General features: G+C 56.4%; 2 protein-coding genes across 4 annotated transcripts in view; one reads left to right on the plus strand and one right to left on the minus strand.

Moving 5' to 3' along the window:
- ZNF511 (zinc finger protein 511) lies at nt 1-3,817 on the minus strand. Its single transcript, XM_019644129.1, has 6 exons — nt 3,601-3,817; nt 3,359-3,432; nt 2,850-3,051; nt 2,534-2,658; nt 1,162-1,311; nt 1-408 (listed from the first exon to the last, which is right to left on the minus strand). The coding sequence occupies exons 1-6, from the start codon at nt 3,751-3,753 to the stop codon at nt 330-332; spliced, it is 783 nt and encodes a 260-aa protein (XP_019499674.1). The 5' UTR covers nt 3,754-3,817; the 3' UTR covers nt 1-329.
- Nucleotides 3,788-19,511, plus strand: part of TUBGCP2 (tubulin gamma complex component 2) — an 18,436-nt gene continuing 2,712 nt past the window's right edge. The window contains exons 1-16 of one of the 3 annotated variants that reach the window (XM_019644125.1): nt 3,788-3,867; nt 7,282-7,464; nt 8,344-8,472; nt 9,235-9,411; nt 11,112-11,271; nt 12,068-12,275; nt 12,450-12,649; nt 12,926-13,115; nt 13,632-13,777; nt 15,089-15,269; nt 15,697-15,877; nt 17,184-17,356; nt 17,526-17,654; nt 18,034-18,154; nt 18,714-18,857; nt 19,331-19,459. In XM_019644125.1, the coding sequence (XP_019499670.1) occupies nt 7,315-7,464; nt 8,344-8,472; nt 9,235-9,411; nt 11,112-11,271; nt 12,068-12,275; nt 12,450-12,649; nt 12,926-13,115; nt 13,632-13,777; nt 15,089-15,269; nt 15,697-15,877; nt 17,184-17,356; nt 17,526-17,654; nt 18,034-18,154; nt 18,714-18,857; nt 19,331-19,459 (2,418 nt within the window). In that variant the 5' untranslated portion in view covers nt 3,788-3,867; nt 7,282-7,314. The other 2 variants (XM_019644128.1, XM_019644126.1) reach the window with 2 other exon arrangements.

Here is a 19,511-nt window from a genome sequence, read left to right on the forward strand (position 1 = left end):
TTAATGAAAAACCTTTGCTTTACATGCTTATAAATGACATTCGTAGGGTAGCTCCTGCAGAGGAAGCCCGGCAGGTCTGCACATCTCAGGCACCGGAGCATGAGTCAGGGTCGTCCCGGGAATCCGTGTGTCTCTCACTGCTGACAATGGCTACTGGCGTCATCGGCCATTCCCCAGGGGACTGAGACACAGAGGGTAGCAGAGGCCTGGTCCTGAGGTAGCCACACCAGAAGGCAAGGAACAGAGCTGACCACTGACACCATGTCCACAAAAGGCACCTGTCCCACTTCAGGACTGCTCTCAGGCCTGCAGGGTCTGTGTCTTGGTCATCAATGCTGTTTATTTCTTTTCTTGGTGCTTTTAAATCCTCGTGCTGCACCTTGACCAAAACAGATGGTCGAAGGTATCCTGAAATGGAAAAAACCGTCATACTATAGTGGATCATACCCCTTGCAATAAGCAGCCAGCTCATCAGCAGCCTTGTGTGTTTGCTTCGTGCTCTGGAATGCTTCCTTCCCCACTCTGTGGAACATTCCGGACAGTAGCTCTTCTTCTGTGAAGACTCTGCTCCCTTCTGCAGCTGGCAGGCCGCCTCTGACCTGCTTCCTGTGGGAGACTGGCCGGGACAGCAATGCTTGGAGAACTTGGCACCGAGGCTGGCTCCAGCCAAGCTCCCAACCCTGATGTCCTGTCACCCTCCACGCAGACACCCTGACTGCCCACCGGCATTGGGACTCACTCACAGGCCAAAGTCCAGGCAGCTGCATGACGACAGCTAAGGGACGCAAGTCCTTCTTCCTGTCAGTTTGGATTCATTAGCGATTTTTTTTCATTTGTCCAATATTTTTCCTCAAATTAGATTTGAAATCAAGTGTATCGCAATAACAGAAAAGTTAAGACCAGAAAGAGACTCGCAGGTTAACTGAAGCCGTTACAACCGAGGTTCTCTCTACCCAGTTTAGGGGAAAGGGGGCCGCGCTTCGCATGCCTGAACTGCAGTGTCCGAGAGCAGAGTCTGCAGGAGAAACTGCCCCAGACAATGGGGAAAGGCAGTCTGCCCGCACTCGGGGCAGGGCCAGCGTGCTCGCTGGCCACTCACACCCAGTATTCTCTCCATAAAGCAAATGTTCAGACCTTGCTTCAGAGACTCCAGCTACTGACCTGTGGCCGAGGGTCCGCCTCTCACCCCTGGGTTCTAGGGGGGTCGCCATGTGTTCAGAGCAGACTTCCATGTCATCCCCTTCTGACTGCTGGCCGCCCTCTGGCAGGGTTTCTGCCGGCTCCGGCAAGGCAGCGGCAGGCAGGCCTGGGCTGTGGGAGGCAGAGGGTGAGCAGTGGCCCCGCCTGCCCCCAGAAATGAACTCTCTAGGAAAAGACTATTTTTTCTTGCAAAAGTGTTTCATAACTATTTCGGGATAGTGTAATTTTCAGGCTATCAGGACAAGGAGAAGGATTACAGCAAGGTTGTCAGTAAATGTTTATATGATAAATGCCACACATTGTCAATTTAGGTATAACAATTACATTTTTTTTGTTTTTATTTTATTGGGGAACAGTGTGTTTTTCCAGGGCCCATCAGCTCCAAGTTGAGTAGTTGTCTTCAATCTAGTTGTGGAGAGCGCAACTCACTGGCCCATGTGGGGATAGAACTAGCAGTCTTGGTGTTATGAGCACTGTGCTCTAACCAACTGAGCTAACCGGTCACCCCACACTTTGTTTTTTAAAAATAGTATTTTAGGTGGGGTGGTGGCTCCCTACTATGAAAGTCTCAACCTAGCATTACGGGGTGTGTCTTCTTAAAATGATCCCTCAGAAAGGAGTGCATTCCCTTATACTCAAGACCTTACAACAATGTCCCACATTGCAGAGGGCTCTCGCAATTATCTTACTTTAAAAAGCAAAGTCCTGTTTGGGGAAAACAAGTTAATTTGAAAAAACTTTAATTAATGTATTTTTTAGATAGTTATAAAAGTTCACCTGAGAGAATCAGTTAAAAAAGGAGGCAAAGAAATATAACACAAATTTAAGAATTATTCCTGGAGGCATTTCCCCACAGTGCATGCTGAACAATAATGTGTAAACAAATGGCTTTGTGTCACATTAGTCAACATACCAACAGGACAAATGAAAAACCAGAGGGCCCTACAATGGCGGGGGCCGGGGGGCAGGGGGAGGGCTGGGGCAGATTCCCAAAGGCCCACATCAGCACGTGATGTGGGAGCAGAGCTGATATGTGGGTGCAGCTGAGGTACAACCTCGTGACGTTCCTAATTGTGCCAGGGAAGACACAGATGGCACCCCAGTCTTTCGCAGCCAGGCTCTCCCCTTCCTGTTCTCCTGCCAGCAGGGGTGGCCACGCAAAACCTGCCTCTATTTGTTTAACCCATTTTCGTTAACAGCCTCCAATCTGTCAGGGTTTCCGTTACCTGCAGCCAAATATGATATTAAGTAACACTAATGCTGAACTAAGGTGTCTATATCCTTGAAGTCTATATACTCAGCTCTTCTAAATTCAGTGGGTGGCTACACGTACCCCCTGCTTTTCTTTGGTTTATCAAAGCGGAAGTCTGCAGGGTAGAGGTGACGTCTCACCAGGTGATCCTTCCTGTCTTTGCTGGTCTTGAACTTCTCTGTGCAGCCTTCCACCAGGCACTGATACTAAAACAGAAATGGTGTCATCTGCATCCTGGACCCTGGAATACTCCTCCCACACCTGGATGGGCAGAGGGCTGGGGCCCAGGGGAGGGGAAGGTGCCCCTGGCCTTGCCCCCGACCCCGAGAGCGGGAAGCTCTGACCCCCCAGGCAGATGGCTTCAGTCCAAGCCCCACAGGACAACTGCCTCACCCACCATGTCTTGCCTCTCAGACAGGATCTGGAACAAGGAGTCGTGCCACTCCAGGATGTGGATGTCCAGCAGGTGTCCCGAGGGGAAGGCCCTCTTGCAAAAGGAGCACACATTTCTGTGCAGAGTGTGGTAGTGGTGCTCATAGGCCTCCAGGACGTCGAACACCTGGCAGCAGCCCGCCACCTGACAGGTGAACTCGGGCACCCTGGCAAAGCAAACGACTGCTGACAAAGAACACTAGGTTCCCTGTCCATAGCTTCCCTTTAAGTGGCTTTATAAAGTTCTGGATGTTTCTCTTGCAATCTCAGATCTTACTTTTTTAAGAATTAAATTTTCAGAGGCCAGCTAGGATGTGGGGGTGGGGCAATCATGTAAGGCTTGGACGGTGGTCCAGGCAGAGGGCGCGGTGGCAGGTCACCAGGGAAGGGCAAGCTTGAAGGAGGGGCGGCCGGCCCGGAAAAGGGGCGAGGTGGGGGACGAAGTGGGGGGGCGCTAGGCCCAGAGCTGCTCACCTGGGCCTCTCGGGCGCCCAGGCCACCTGCGTGAGCACATCCTGGAGGTAGAGGTGCCGCTGCACGTCCCCGTCCTGCAGGACACACGTGCCATGGACCCACAACTACAGGCCCCGCGCACCGGGACCCCGGCCCGCACACCCTTAGCCCCGCCCCGCAGCTACAGCCCCGCCAATACCCGCCCCCCCAAGGCTGTAGGCCCCGCCCTCGACAACTGCCCTCCCCGTCCTGGGCTCACGCACCTCGAAGAACTCGTGCTCCCGCGGGAAGCGCACCCGACGCGCCGCAAAGCGGAAGGGGGCGGCCCCGGCCGAGGGGTCCCGCTCCACGGGGAGCGGCTCACTTGCCCCGGGCCCCGCCAACAGGCGGGCGTGCAGCGCGGGCGGCAGCTGCATCCCGGCGCGCCGGCGAAGCCGCGGGCTGCCGGAACCGGACGTGACGTAGCAGCACTTCCGCTGCCGTCACGCGCTGCGCCGCGGCTGTCGGCGGGTCGGGCTGAGGCTGCTGCGGTGAGTGCGGGCTGGGCGTCCGCGACCCTGGGGGCTGCGGGGCCCTTCCTGCGCCCCGACGCCCAGCCCGCGCCCTGGCGCGTCGTGCGGCCGCGGTTCAGGCCCCAAGCGGGACCTCCGTGTCCTTCCCAAACTCTCGTGGCGCGGCCCCCTCGCCCACACCGCCCTCGTCTCCCGCCGGGCGGCTCCGGTGGCTCGTCCTCGGCTCCAGACCAGCCGCCAGCTGGAGCCAAAGCGGCCTTCGGAAAACTCGCGTTTCGTTTAACCCGTCTTCGCTTCAAGGCCTTCGGTGGCTTCCCGCGACCTCCGTGCAGCGGCCCTCCCCGGCCTATCGGGCCCGCGTGTGCCGCCTGCCTCCTCCATCCCGGGACCCTGAGAGGCCCAGGGCGCTGCGCCGGGTGCTCCGGTGCACGGCGCGGAAATCGGGAGGTCCCCGCCGCCCGGAGGGACGGGCGTGCGCCCGGCGGGGCAGCCACTTGACTAACGCGGCGATGGTTGGCACGGAGGGAGCCCGGGAGGCGTGAGCCTCGCTGTGGAGGGTGGGCCCGGAGGCTCAGAGCCGGGCTGTCCCCGCGTCCCCCAGAGCGCTCGGCGCTGAGCGGGCCACGTTCCGGCTCGTGCGATGGCAAGGAAAAGGCGGTGCTGTTCCTTTAAGAAGTTAAACTACAGTAAAAAATACAAGTAGAATTTAATACGTTTGGTCACGTCGTTCTGGAAGTGAAGGATGTGTGGGGCTGTGTCCCCAACCATTATGTTCGTGTCCAAGAGGAGGTCTGGACAGACCAAGACTGTTTTCACCTCTTTGCTTTTCTGTCTCTGAAAAAGCCTCCGAGCCCTTGACATTTTTCCCAAGTTTAAAAATTTTTAAATCCAATTTGTGCAATTAGCTTTGCGCTCTCAGCAAAGACTCTGTCACTTCCTTCTGTGTGCCCGACTCCTTCACAGGGAAGTGGGACGTAGGTGTGAGGCCCCCCACACACACACACACACTCAGTGTGAGGCGAGCTAAGTCCTGCGCTGGTGGAGTCTGTTGGTCCATTTGTGGCAACTAGTAGAACTCAGGAGCACCAACAAGGACGAGAGAGCTGTTACAATGAAATGTTCTTTCAAGTTGTTTTCAGTGGGAACGCTGCTGGCATCTTTGGTGGGACGCTTCTGTTGGCGTTTGGCTTCCCCAGCCTCCTGCCCACTAAATTCCAGGGCCCCCTCCAGGCACTGTGACAACCAGGAGTTACCGGTGCACATTGCCCGCGGCCCCCAAGGGAGGCACTGCCCGCCAGTGAGAGCCACGCTCTTGCAGGTATCGTTCCCGAATCCACAGGGGACAGCAGGTCCTTGTGGTGTTAACACTTGTGATGTGGGGTGTCTGCTTTTCTACGACAACTGTAAAGTATTACGAAGATAGTTTTCAAATAAACTCACGTGATCTATCTTCAGAAGGGCTCTCTCCACCTACTCGTATCTGGGGGAGCGGTGTTTTCTTTTGGAGGTAAATGCAGTGTCCTTGCTACTTGTGTGACCAACTGATCCTCTGTCCAGCCATTGCAGGACAACCTGCAGTCCTTGGGAAACCTCCTAGGATATGGGGAAAACCGGTTGGTTGCCCTTGGATTTGAAGGGGCTGTCGGTGGGAAAGTTCTGTGTTGTCTTTCTGCTTTGCTGATGGTTTGCAGAGCTTCGTTCAGGGCCCTCTGTGACTGATAATACGGTAACAAGTGGTGTAGGGTGCCGTCATGAGGCAGATCGTTTTCCTTCTGTAAAAGCAGCATTTCACAGGTAATAGACAATGAACGTCTCCAGGTGGTTGGCCCTTTGTAGCAACAGCGACCACGTCTGACCTGCACTCCTAGTGACAGCGCAGCAGCGTTCTGTGTGCAGGCTTTGTAAGAATGGTGGTGTGTGCTCTCCACGGCAGCTCTGTGGTGGGACTTACTACTCAACCCTCTTTGGGGAGCTTAGAGAGGGCCAGCCACCTGGCCCCTGCTGCACCTCATCCTGTAATTGCAGCTGCCGTCAGTGCCTCCTGCGAAAACTATGTGTGCCCAAGATGCACACAGGCTCCTGCCTCCCGTTCTGCCTTCCCGTGTGGAGACGCCCTGCCTCTGGCCAGCATGTGGCATTTCTGTACCATGAACTGTGATGTTCACGTTCAGAGAGCTTGTTTTCCACCCACAAGATTGGGGTGTGTGCTGCGTCTTCTCCACTTGATGTTTTGCTTAACGCATGGCTTGTCTTCACTGGAGCTGTTAGCACAGGGGTTCATCACCTTTTTTGGGGTCCCAGAGCCTTTGAGATTCTGTTTAAAGACACCCAGGAAATTCACAAATGCTTTTGCCTATGGTTCCACAGGTTCTTTTGTTATTCGTGGATCCCAAATGAATAAGCATGTGTGGGTACACTGAAATGTGTATGTGAAGTGGGTGCAGTTTGCTCGTGTTTACTTTTTGACCCATGTGCGCCTATCTACTCCCCGTTTATCCAGCTGTTGCCGACACTGGCTAACCTGACCAGTCATCAGTGGGAAAGCAGAAGCCTGTGCAGGCCACTGCTGTCCGCTTGGGGGCATCAGTGTAGAAGTCCCCTGCAGCCTACTGCTGCCTGCTTGGTGGCATCTCAGTTGTGGCTTTGACTCCAGAGGGTTATGTTTGTAATGGTGAAACCCTAGGACACGCGGTCAGCAGGGCTGACTGAGCTGAAGTGGAACCCCAGCCAACTCATATGCATCGGAAACATATAGCAGTTTTACCCAAAGCATCTGCATATATAGCCAGTGTTAGGCAAGAAAAGGAAATGTGCTAGGTACCAGAGTGCAGAGAGGACGCAAAAAAAGAGGGTGCATGGACCTGCAGCAGAACAGCAGGGTCTGAGAACCAGGTGTGGGCCTGATGGGCTGGAGCTGGGGTCTTAACATCTGTGGTGGGATAGGGACAGTGGCTTAGGCCTGTGCAGAGCTCCCTGCACAGGCCCAGGACCCTGAAGGGGCAGGACCACTGTGTCTGCATAGCTGGGACTGGAGAGCGCTGTCTGCTGGCTGAGGGCGGTGGCTCCCCGCAGCCCCATTACCCAGGATGAGGAGTCCACACACTCTGCACCCGCGGCCCCCCGAGCTGAGGCAGGGGCCTGGGAACTGGCCGGAGCGAAGGAGACTGAGGGTTCCTAAAGGGAGCATGCCCACTGAAGAGGGTTCCCAGCAGGAAATGACACGCCATACCAGTGAGCGCCACCTGGAGGGAGCAAGCCCTCCGAGGAGACAGTCGGCAAGAGGCCCTTTCCGTGGCATCCAGGAGGCGGGGTCCTGCGGCCCCCAGAATAATCCAGTTTCTCAAAGACCTGACATTGGCCAACTTTGATTCCTTTAAGCATTTTTTATTTATAGGGTTTTGTTTTTATAAACGGCTTTTCTCTAACCTTTAGGAGAACACAGTGTGATGTCTTAGAGCCGAGACAATGAGTGAGTTTCGCATTCACCATGACGTCAACGAGCTGCTCAGCCTGCTCCATGTCCATGGAGGGGATGGGGCCGAGGTTTACATCGACCTGCTGCAGAAGAACAGGACCCCGTATGTCACCACCACCGTGTCAGCACACAGTGCCAAGGTGAGAGCCCTGCCCTGGTGGCGCGCTTTGCACAGAGTTCACCTTCCTGACCGGTGGCCACGGCGGTGCCTGTGATGGTGTCAGACAGTGCTTGCCGGGTGCTGTCCATGGGCCACATGCTCCGCTCAGCGCAGTGGCTTGGGCTCCTCGTGGCCCCTCTGTGCGTCAGCCCTGTACGACGAGTGAATGGGGCTCGGGGAGCCCTGGCCATCGGCCCGACCTCAGAGCCCAGACTCATCACCACACGTCTCTGATAGCTGTTCACATTGTGACACAGATGTCCCTTTGGATGAGAAAGGAAGCTCCTGGCATTAACCGCATTAATCCCTTTGAAGTGGATTTTTTTCTTTATTTAAAAAATATGTAATTCAAAATTATAGATATGCAAAAAAAGCAGTTGTAGGATCTATTTTAAAAACGATTTGTGAAGTTTCAGTTATTTAAACCGTTCCATTCCATAACGGCATGAGCATGACTAGAAAGTCGCTGAGCAGAACGGGTTAGGAACACAGTTGTGTTTCACCTGTTGTAAGGGGAGCATTATGAATCAGTGAGCAGATGGGACCCTGAGCCTGTGCACACTGATAAATCCCAGAGGGAAAAGGGTGAAATAAATGCATAAACTACTAGGAAAAACATAAGTGGTTATTATGTGACCTGCGACTTAGGAAGTGCGGGCTGAGAGAGGCCATGTGGTTTACGTGAAACATGAGGGAAAGGCGTCTGATGAGTCTTTTCCATTTTTTCTCAGAGATAGATGCTAATTTAATTTAGCGTCCTAGACTTCACTCTATTTCGGGTTTTGTGTTCAATTTTCTGGGATATGTTTTTAACGTTCTATACTGTTGTCACTAAATCACCTGTGTTTGTGCTTTTGAGGTTAAAATCGCAGAGTTTTCTCGTACTCCAGAAGACTTTCTAAAGAAATACGATGAACTGAAATCTAAGAACACGAGGAACCTTGACCCACTGGTGTACCTGCTGTCAAAGCTGACGGAAGACAGGGAGGTGAGTGCTGTCGCACCCGGTGTCGGGAGCTCCTTGCAGTTGTTCTGACAGGTGTGGCACAGTACAGGGGGCACCTCCAGGTCTGCTCTCACTGGTGCCGCTTCCCGGCACTGCCACGTTTCTGACCCCGTAGCACCGCTCTTGGGGACGCATTCCCTTCCTCATACCAGCACATAGGCCAGCACATAGAGATGGATTTACGGTGCGTCAGCGTGAGACTAATGGTGACAAATATGAGAGGTATTAACAGTATCTGTGAGGGTGCTGTACTTTTTGTTGGCTCATGCCATGCTTTCTGTCTGTTTTAAGGGTGCACACGATACGTGTGACACTGAGGAAAGCAGCTGTGGGGCTTTCCTGAGGAAAGGAGCCGGGGCCCCTGGGAGTGTCAGGAACGCGTCAGGTCCCTGCCGCTTCACCAGCCCAGAGTCTGTTCAGGGTGAAGGTGCGAGCTGGCGCGTGTTGACTGCCAGCGCCGGGAACAGACAAAGGGGACCCGTCAAGTGTAGAGAAAAGGCAGTGCCCTTGGGAACAGAGTTTGGGAACTGGTGTTAAGACAGCCGTAGGGTTTCCTGCCGCGCAAGCAGGGGATGTGGCTTCTCATGGCAGGAAGCACTGGGAGACCAGACCGCAGGACTGACGGGGAGCCCTGCTCTCGCCCTCCACGTGGTCCCTGGGTTTGGGGGAAAGGAGTGGGATAGCCGTGGCCGGCCCAGTGCACCAGCACGCAGCCCAGAATGACACATGGTTCTGTGTATTCAGACTCTGCAGTATTTACAACAGAATGCCAAAGAAAGAGCCGAGCTCGCAGCTGCCGCTGCAGCCAGCAGCACCCCCAGCTTCAGTGCCCCGGCCGCGGCCTCCAAGATCTCCATGCAGGAGCTCGAGGAGCTGAGGAAGCAGCTTGGAAGCATGGCCACGGGCCCCACGGTGCAGCAGGTATTGCACCCCATTGTCCACGGGCCCCACAGTGCAGTGGGTGCCAGTGGGAGGTGCACGTCTGGCGGCTGTGCGTTAAAGATGAATGTGGATGTGGAGACACTGATCAGGACTAGCTGTGTGTGGTCAGGACCCTAGACACGGGGAGACAGGAAGGTTCTGACCCGCCCAGGGCAGTCGGGTGGGTTCAGCCAACGCCACCATGACTTCCCCATTTCCCTTTGTTAGTTTTTGACGATTTGTCTTTTTTTTTAGCTGAGCCATCCTGCCACCTGTTGGCAGCTCAGCTTGGGCCAGGCTTCGAACCGCTCTTGCTCAGAGCTCAAACTCTTGAGTGAGCTCTTAACCAACTGAGCCACTCGGCCTGCCCCCACAATTTGTCTTTTTTTTTTTTTTTAAGATTTTTTTTACTGGGGAATTGGGGGAATGGGAACACCGCTGGGGAATTGGGGGAAGGGGAACAGACAAGTTGCTGTCCTTTTGTTCTTCAGTCTAGTTGTGGAGGACGTTGCTTCACTGGCCCAAGTTGGCACCATCATTGCGCTCTTCCTGGGCGAGGCAGATCAGTCACCAGCTTCTGGACGGCCGCTCACGGTGGCTGCTGGCCGCTCACGCTGGCTGCTGGCTACATACAGTGGCCCATGGCAACCCACTGCCACAGAGGCTGCAGCCTACGCTGTCACTGGCAACTCTTGGCAGCCCAGCTCCAGGTTGAGCTGTTGTTCAGCGTCTTAGCTGTGGAGGGCAGTGTCACTGGCCCTCATATGTGGGATACGAACCGGGGCCCTCTGGCATCCCAAGCGAGTTCTTAACCATTGCGCCACTCGGCCGGCCCCACAATTTGTCTTTTTAAGACTATACTTTAGAGATAATTTTCTCTAGGTCATTTTCGTTTTCATTTTTCTTGGTTTTGATTCCTCGTCTTTCCGTCTTCTCTGGATGCACGTCTGTCTTCTCACAGCATGGCCTCTATGGCCTTCAGGCTCCCCACACAGCTGCGTCCCGTGAGGGTCTGACCTTAGCTTGTGCTTTTTGAGCGCAGCATCTCTGACAAGGACCACAGCCAGTGCTGGTTGGACATGTCCTGTGTCCTGCACCTCATGCAGTCCTCACACCACTCCCCATGTGACCGAGGAAAGTGCGTTTGCATCTGCCTCTGACCACTCCTGAGCCGGTGCTTCTGAAGGCCAGCCTGCCCCGATGGTCCCAGTCGGCCTCTGGTGGCCAGTCCTTCAGGAGGAGCACTGCTCTGTGCCTATGCCTAGAGCTGGCCTTTCTTGGTGCGGCTCTCTCCATGTGTCCCTTGTACCCTGAGGGGGCACCCCCTTCTCCAATGTCTGTCACTAGGGCCATGTCTTCACCCAGCAGGTGATGTCTAGACTTCGAGCCACCAGGAAAAAGCAGTTGAGACTCTAGGTGTTTCCAAGGAGCGGCCTGCTCCGGGGAGTGCAGCCTGTTGCTGTTTGGGATGGGCCCTGCACAGACGGAGACCCTGTCAAGGGACTGCATTCCCGTCTCCTGTCCCCGGCCCCTTGCACTGTGCCGGGCCTGGAGCCGTTCATTTCATTTGTACACGTCTTTATTGAACCTTATTGTGTGCTCAGCGATGGACCTTTTCAATGCCGTTGTTGTTAACCTTAAGTAAGTACTCATACTAAAAATGTACCTTTCTCTTTTTATTTTTTAAATATTCTCACCAGTCTCTGGAACTTACAAGAAAGATGCTTCGAGACAAGCAGAACAAAAAAAACTCAGGCCAGCGCCTCCCCGTGTTCCCGACGTGGGTGTACGAGCGGCCCACGCTGGTAGGGGATTTCCTGACTGGCTCAGGCGTGAGCGCAGACACAGCTGTGCCCATAGGTACGCGGAGCATTTATTTCTAACCGCCTGTGTGGTGACGCCAGGGACAGATGGCCCTGCGCTCAGACCCCGTCCTGCGTCAGCAGGCAGATGTGTGGTGCAGTGTCATCCCGCACCACCAGGCCTTGGTGTCAGGGTGCCCGGGGGCTCGGGTGGGTGGCGATTTCTCGGAGACACCTGTCTCCTATGCTGCCTCCCCATGGCTCCCCAGCAGGTGTCGGGGAGGACACCAAGGGTCAGTCTAGGGCTGGGAGCTGCCTGGGCCATGAGGCATTTGGTGGCCTGTGACTGTCCTCAAGTCCATTGGGTGGTAATAAGGGAACCATTTCACACTGTGTTTATGAAAGAAATTGTCAGCGTTTTAAAGTCGTGAAAGAAAACCTTTGTATATGCCAGAGCCGCCCAGCCTCACGAGTTGTAGCAAACGCCGTAAGCACGCTTCCTGTTGGAAGTGCCTTTGGATCCCTGACTGTATCCTGTCGGTGTCAGGCGTCCACCTGTGTGCAGAGGGCTTTGTTTGCTCTAAGGCTCTGATGAGCTGGTTTAGGCCTCGCCTGGCCTGCCAGCGTCAGCACCTTTCCTCCTGGTGGTTTTGGAATCCCAGCTTTGGTTCCCCATTGGGTTGATCAAGGCCACACTAATGACTCAGTTTTTATGTCCACACGTATTTATGGAAGCTTCACGGAGGCAGTGAGTAAGTGTGACTTTCAGTGGGTAGATTACGTCAGGAGAAAGGCAGTGGGAGTGCGCAGCTCAGGCCAGGAGAGTGGCCCCAGCTGGTGTCTGCGGCCCACAGGCTCGCTGCCCCTGGCCTCCCAGGAGTCAGCTGTCGTGGAGGACCTGCTGTACGTGCTGGTGGGTGTGGACGGCAAGTACATCACCGCCCAGCCCCTCGCTGGGAGGCAGAGCCGAACCTTCCTCCTGGACCCCAGCCTGGACCTGTCCATCAAGGAGCTGGTGAACAGGGTCCTCCCAGTGGCCGCCAGCTATTCCACCGTGACCAGGTAGGCGCTGCTCATGGGCCTTTCAGATGCACTTGGCCCCCGCAGCCCGTTGTGACCCAGCTTTACTGGGTGCTGTGAAGGGCCTGGGCCAGAGCGTGATTGGGCGTTTGCTCCTTGGAGGACTGGCTTGCTTAGTCTGTGCCTTCTCAGGCCTGGCCCTTCCCTCCCTCGCAGGTTCATTGAAGAGAAGTCTTCCTTCGAGTACGGGCAGGTGAACCATGCACTGGCGGCTGCCATGCGGACCCTGATGAAGGAGCACCTGGTGCTGGTGACACAGCTGGAGCAGCTGCAGAGGCAGGGCCTGCTGTCGCTGCAGAAGCTCTGGTTCTACGTCCAGCCGGCCACGCGCACCATGCACATCCTTGCCTCAGTCGGTATGCGCCCTGCTGCCCAGTCCGGGCTGCGAACCTGAGACTCGGCTGGTCTCATGGGCGGGAGGGACCTCCCGGGCCAGGGTGCCAGGCGTTCATGTCTTACTCTTGTCACCAGGGTGGCGAGGCCAAGGCCTGTGTTGCTTCATGTTTTACTAATTTGGGGAGGAAGCGTCGAGGCTCTGTTGGTAGTGAGTGAGGCACTTGACGTGACTCTTGGAGGTGGGACATGGCCCTGCTGGGTGCCCCTTGTTGGCACTGAGTGGCTCCTCCTTGCAGCCAGCTCGGTGGACAAAGGCGAGTGTGTTGGGGGGTCCACCCTGAGCCTTCTCCATGACCGGAGTGTCAACTACATGGGGGACAGCCAGGCACAGGAGCTGTGCCTATACCTCACCAAGGCCGCCAGCGTGCCCTACTTCGAGATCCTGGAGAAGTGGATCTACAGAGGGACAATCAATGACCCGTACAGGTAGGGCTGGGGGCCTGACGGGGCACACGTAGGACACGGGAGCAGGGCCTGCAGCTTTCCAGCAGCTGTATTCCGTTGTGGGGGGCAAGACGTCCTGAGTGGGCCCTTAGCCCCTCAGTTTGGCTCTCATGTGGTGTTTGTGAACACAAAGAGCCCTGTCACATTCAGGGTCATCTGTCGGTGTTTCAGAATAAATCCGGGGGCCAGCACAGTGCTCCCCACAGTGACCGGGCACTAGAGCGCCGTGTGGTGGGCGTGGTGGGCACGTCTAGTCACAGGGCTCGCAGGTGAGAGTGGACGCTATGTGAAGACAGGCACACATTCCCCCCGTGTGTCATTCTGTTGCCACTCCCATAAGGGAATGAAAACAGACCCAGTTTTCCTCCAGCTCTGTGGCCCGAGTTCTCTGAGCCCCAGGTACAGCCCTGCCCAGAGGGAGGGGGCGGGGGCGAGGCAGCAGCTCGGCCTGCAGGAGGTGCCCGCTGCTGGTGGCCTGAGCAGTGCCGTCCTTCTCAGCGAGTTCATGGTTGAGGAGCACGAGCTGCGCAAGGAGAAAATCCAGGAGGACTACAACGACAAGTACTGGGACCAGCGCTACACCGTGGTGCAGCGGCACATCCCGTCCTTCCTGCAGAAGATGGCGGGCAAGGTCCTCAGCACAGGTAACGCCGTGGCCATCTCCGCCTGCCAGCCGCGCGCGAGTGGGCTCTGGTCCCTGACCCTTGCGTCATGGGCCTTTCCTTCCTCTTTACTATTGAATTTCTAGAACTCTTGCTACTTAAAGGAAAACTGTTTTCTGCTCCCAGCACTTGTGACACCAGATGTGTGGGTTTTGCACACCAGCACCCCCACTGTCCGGCTGTCTGGACACCCACTGGTGGCCTACAGCCCCCCTCGGTCCTGACTCCGACTGCCCCGAGGTAGCACAGGCCCCACAGGAAGGGGCTCAGCCCCCCCAAGATGGCCCCCACCGCACATGCCAGTCACAAGTCCTTACCAGCCAGCTGTAGATTGGGGATGGGGGGCACACCCTCCTCAGGTTTAATCACTTACTGTAATGGCTCACAGAACTCAGGAAACTTGTTACTAGGTGACTGGTTTATTACAAAGGACACAGGCGAGCAGCCAGATGCAGAGGTGTGTGGGAAGAGGTCTGGGAGGGTCTGGAGTGCAGGGGCTTCTGTCCTGGTGGAGCTGGGGGTGCCCCCTCCCTCTGGGTGTGTCCACCAAGCCGCAAGCTCCAAACCCTTCCTGTGGGGCTCGTTAGGCAGCCTCATCAGATCAGGTGGGCACAGCTGATGAAGTCATTGGCTGCCAGTTATTAGCCCACCCCTAGCCCTCCCCTCCCCAGGCATCATGGGGGTCAGCTGGAAGTTCCAGCCCCCTGATCGCCAGGCTGGGTCCTCTGGCCACCAGCCCACTGGGGCTGCGAGTCACCTCATTAGCATAAACTCAGGTGTGCTTGGCAGGCGCTTAGGAAAAACAAAATTCCCAGGGTGTCGGGCCGGGTGCCAGGAACCAAACGACCAAATTCTGGTTTCTCGTTACATCACAGGATCACACATAATACGATGGAAAAATCGTCAAGGACACAGGCCCCACTGGGCCATCACTGTTTGGTCGCTGCCGTTGTGGGGAGTTACTTGAAGACAGGCTGCCGGCCAGGGCGTGGCAGTTTGGTTCTGAGAGCTGAGCTCTGTGGGACAGGGTCGCAAGGTGGCTTAGAATCTGGTGCTCACAAGGCTTCTTGAAATTGTCTCTGTGCCCTTGGTTGGAAAAGTCCGATGCAGAGTCACTGCTTCCGTAGCCTGTAGGTGCCAGTGTGTCCCTGTATGTGGGGGGAGTGGTTTCCAGAATTGGCTGCAGTCTTCTGCCTGCAGTCTTCCAGCTGTGTCGGGTCCACGACGTCAGCCTTAGGCCTGCCATTTGCTGTGTGTGTGACACGTTTTAATCTGCCCTCCATCTCTTCTCAGGAAAATACCTAAATGTGGTCAGAGAGTGTGGTCACGATGTCACCTGCCCAGTGGCCAAGGAGGTCATCTACACGTTGAAGGAGCGGGCGTACGTGGAGCAGATCGAGAAGGCGTTCAACTACGCCAGCAAGGTGCTGCTGGACTTCCTGATGGAGGGGCAGGAGCTCCTGGCCCACCTGAGGTGCGCCCACGCGAGACCCATGTCCCCTTAGCGCTCTGCCCGCCCTGCTGTGGGCTCCAGCCTCAATGCCCCAGCTCTGCTCCTGCCCGGGCGGCCTGCCCGCTCCCTCCCCAGCCCCCGCAGTGGCTCCTTGTTGGCGATGCGCCCTGCCCAGCCTGGCACGGAGGGCCTGTGCCCCTGCCGAACAGAGCCGCTTGTCTGGGCTCGGGTTCAGCTGACCACCGGTCACCCCTTTGAAAGGCAGCTCTTGGCAACAGGCCTCCACCCTGGCCCCACCCACGGCCCCACTCACCCCACCCGCGTCCCCACCCACAGCGCCACCGGCCCCACCCACGGCCCCGCTCGCCCCACCCACGGCACACTGGCTGAGCCTCTGCGAGCGCGGGCTTTGCTCCTCCAGCGCCCATATGCCCGCCCCCTCCCGCAGGTCCATCAAGCGGTACTTCCTGATGGACCAGGGGGACTTCTTCGTGCACTTCATGGACCTCACGGAGGAGGAGCTGAAGAAGCCGGTGGACGACATCACGCCGCCCCGCCTGGAGGCGCTGCTGGAGCTGGCCCTGCGCATGAGCACCGCCAACACCGACCCCTTCAAGGACGACCTCAAGGTGGGCGGTGGGCGCCCCGGAGGCCTCCGCGGGGTGGCGCGGGGCTCTCCTTCTCTCCTTCGCGCCTGTTAGCTGCTGAGCGGCCTTGGGCTGTGCCGGGCGCCCCCCTAGCGAGCTGCTGGGCTGCGTGCTGGCCTTCCTTGCCGCACGTCCTGCCTCTGGGTTGGTGTTAATCATTCTTTAAGGGTTTGCTGGAGTTCCACAGTGAAGTCGCCCCCGCCCCGGGCTTTGTTGGGAGGCTTTTGGTGCTTCCGTGTCAGCACTGGGGACAGGTGTGCCGGTTCCCGTGTCTCCCGGCAGTTGGTGGCTTGTGCACCTAGGCTTGTGCTGGAGCTGCCGTCCTGAGCCTTTTCGCGCCTGTGAGGTCGGCAGTAGGGCCCCTGCTTTCACTCCTAAGTTTAGTGTCTTCACCCTCATTTTAGCTAATGTAGCCAGACGTGTCAGTTTTGTTGATCTTTCAAAGAACCAAGTGTTTGTTTCATTGATTTTTCTCTGTTGTTTTTTGTTCTCTGTTTTCTTTGTGCTTTTACCTTTAGTTTTCCTTCTTTCTGCTACTTTGGGTTTAGTCTCTCCTTTCCCAGTGTCTTAGACCAAGCCAGCTCTTAACCAACGCGCCGCACTCGACCGGCCCAGGACTGTCTCCTTTTAAGTCTGTCAGTTTTTGCTTCCTATGTTTTGGGGTCTGTTGTTAGGTGTGAGAGTACTTAGGGAGGATAAATTCCTGGAAGGGCAATTTCTAGAAAATATAGTGGCACTTAATAAATATTAGAATAAACTAGCGTTGTGAACCGTACTACTTAGCCCATAATGATTATTATATTTTTCACCAAGTGTGCTTTCTCTTTGGACCTGGGCCTGGTGGTGCTTTTCGTAGTAAAAGGCTTAAGTCATAAGGGATTCAGGTTTATCTGACTTGCCCTCGTGGTTTCTCATTTATGCCATTGGGATATTTTTAAAGTAATTCCTCTGTGTTTTTCTTTTTCTACTTTCATGGAAGTGGTTTAATTTTTGAATTAGGACTTATCAGATGTATGGGTTTTTTCAAGCCAGCCCCTGAGATTTAGAATCTGCGTTCAGAGGAACTTACCTCAGTCCTGGGTTTGCTTCTCTAGCTCATGACACGGTGGAGTGGAGGTCAGGGCTTGATACCTTTTCTCTTTAATGATACATTTTAAATTACAACAAAAAGAAAAATTTTCAGTTGATACACGGCATTGTGCTGGTTTCAGGGGTGCGACGCGGTGGTTAGACGTTTGTCCGCCTTACCGGGTGGCCATACTTGGTGCTTTGTTTCTCTTTCCCCAAGATCGAGCTCATGCCTCACGACCTGATCACTCAGCTCCTGCGGGTCCTGGCCATTGAGACGAAGCAGGAGAAGGCAGTGGTCCACGCCGACCCCACCGAGCTGGCCCTCAGCGGCCTGGAGGCCTTCTCCTTTGACTACGTTGTCAAGTGGCCCCTGTCGCTGATTATCAACAGGTGAGTGCGGGTCCCTCTGGGCGCCACCTCCTCTGCATCCCCTTGTGCCCGGTGGGGCTCCCCGGCTGCCTGGAGTGACACGGTCGCTGGGCTGGGCCGCTGCCGGCACCCTGAGCCTCGCTGACAGTGGCCAGTACCAGCACCCGCCAGTGTCACACTTCCCCTGCAGGAAGGCCCTGACCCGCTACCAGATGCTCTTCCGGCACCTCTTCTACTGCAAGCACGTGGAGCGGCGGCTGTGCAGCGTGTGGCTCAGCAACAAGGCTGCCAAGCAGCACTCCCCACACAGCGCCCAGGGGTGCGTTTGCGCTCGTTCCTTAGCACGGCTTGGGCACACTTTATGGAGCCACTGTGTCGCGTGGCCGTGCTGGGCTGTCACCAACCACAGGGGACGCTGGCTCGGCCTTGTAGGCGGCCAGGTCTGAGCGAGAGCCCTTGGAGGACCTTTGGCTGTGGCCGACCCCGACGTGCCTGCAGCACTCTGCGTGCTGGGCCGTGACCTCATGTGTCACCCGGGCCTGTGTCTGAGCCACTGGGGAATTCTCGGGCACCCCAGATGCTGCTCTGACACCTCCTCACTCTTGGGGGACGGCTCATCTGCCACCTTTGCGCTCGCCATGGGGGGCAGGGTTCTCAGGCACCCTGGGTGCCGCTCTGACGCCTTCCCATCTGCCCAGGTTCGCTGGCGCCTTCACACTGCGGCAGCGGATGCTGAACTTCGTCCAGAATATCCAGTGCTACATGATGTTTGAGGTGCTGGAGCCAACCTGGCATGTGCTCGAGAAAAACCTGAAATCCGTGAGTTTTCACTGGATGTGCAGTCCAGGATGTGTTTCGGGGGGAGGGGGGGCAGGTGACAGGGCAGTGACTGCCCCTCTGAACCCCCTTGCAGAGGCGGCTTGCAGCCTCTTTAGGAGGAAGCCATGCCTTCTGCAGAGACTTGATGAGGGAGTGTGGGTGAGTGTGATTGTGGGCGTGGGGGTTACTCCCACCTGCTGCCCCAGCACCCAGTGCAGCACCTGGCCCTCTGATGGAGCTTTGAGCCCCTCAGAGCTGGGGGGTGGCTGGCAACCCCCCCAGCACATCCTCAGCCTCTGGGGCCTCTCAGCCAGAAATCTCAACTGGCCCAAGTTCCAGAAGCAGGAAGTGCCCAGTTGCAGTGTTTGTTTTCTTCCTGATTCCTGTCTGTGGGACTCAAAACTTTGGACCTCGAGGGCCTGTTCAGTGTTACTCTTACTAGTACAGTGCAGTTTCCCCCAAAAGACTACAGGGCATTAAACAAGGCAAATAGCAGGGTGTGCGAGGCAGTCGGGGCTGTCCCTGCCACAAAGTGAGGAAGGTGGCGCCCTGTCCCCAGGCCTCCAACATTGACGACGTGCTGGGGCACCACACCAGCTTCCTGGACACCTGCCTGAAGGACTGCATGCTCACCAACCCCGAGCTGCTCAAGGTCTTCTCCAAGCTCATGTCCGTGTGCGTCATGTTCACCAACTGCATGCAGGTGCGCGTCCGCCCGAGCCCACCAGCTGGCTGCAGGGTCTGGCCTGGCCTTTCTCTGAACACCTTGCACATCCTTTTGTCAACTTGAGCTACTTCATTCAGTGTTTATTGGGCACCTGTCACAAGCAGTTTCCCAAAAGCTGCCATGCAGGAAATCAGCATCAGACAGCAGGAAGGGTGACCTGGGGGCGTCTGAGCCAGTGGGCTAGAGGGAAAGCGTGGGGGTGGGGGAGCCTGCGGCCTCATGGCCGGTGATGGGAGGAGCATGTGAACCCGATTCTGTAGACATTTCGGAGCCACACTGCGTTGCAGATGGAAACACCATGTAAAGAAACTGTTCCGAAAACTCAGTCCCTAAGCCCTGGATGGCAGACTGGAAATGGTGTCAAGCCCATCCGTGGCCCTCCGTCCATCGGCCACAGAGCGTTTCGCTGGGGGCGACTTGGTTTTAACAAGTGTTCTTCCTACCCCAAGAGGTTTACGCAGAGCATGAAATTAGATGGTGAGCTGGGTCGCCCGGCGCTGGAGCACGGCACCATGCTGGGGCCACCCACTGAGGCTGAGCGGGCTGAGGAGCGCGCCCGGAAGGAGCGGACCAGGAAGGTGCGTGGCCGGGCTGCTGGGGTGCAGGCCCTTCCGCTTTCCTGGGAGAGCT

The sequence above is a fragment of the Hipposideros armiger genome, unplaced genomic scaffold, assembly GCF_001890085.2.
Source record: "Hipposideros armiger isolate ML-2016 unplaced genomic scaffold, ASM189008v1 scaffold_85, whole genome shotgun sequence".
Lineage (NCBI taxonomy): Eukaryota > Metazoa > Chordata > Mammalia > Chiroptera > Hipposideridae > Hipposideros > Hipposideros armiger.

Bases quoted from the DNA above. Each gene is read 5' to 3' on its own strand.
- ZNF511 (XM_019644129.1), bottom strand. From the start codon at position 3,753: ATGCAGCTGCCGCCCGCGCTGCACGCCCGCCTGTTGGCGGGGCCCGGG. The intron at 3,052-3,358 runs GTGAGCAGCTCT...TTGCTTTGCCAG, and splicing joins TGGGCGCCCGAGAGGCCCAG to GGTGCCCGAGTTCACCTGTC. The intron at 1,312-2,533 runs GTACGTGTAGCC...TGCCTCCCACAG, and splicing joins AAACCAAAGAAAAGCAGGGG to CCCAGGCCTGCCTGCCGCTG.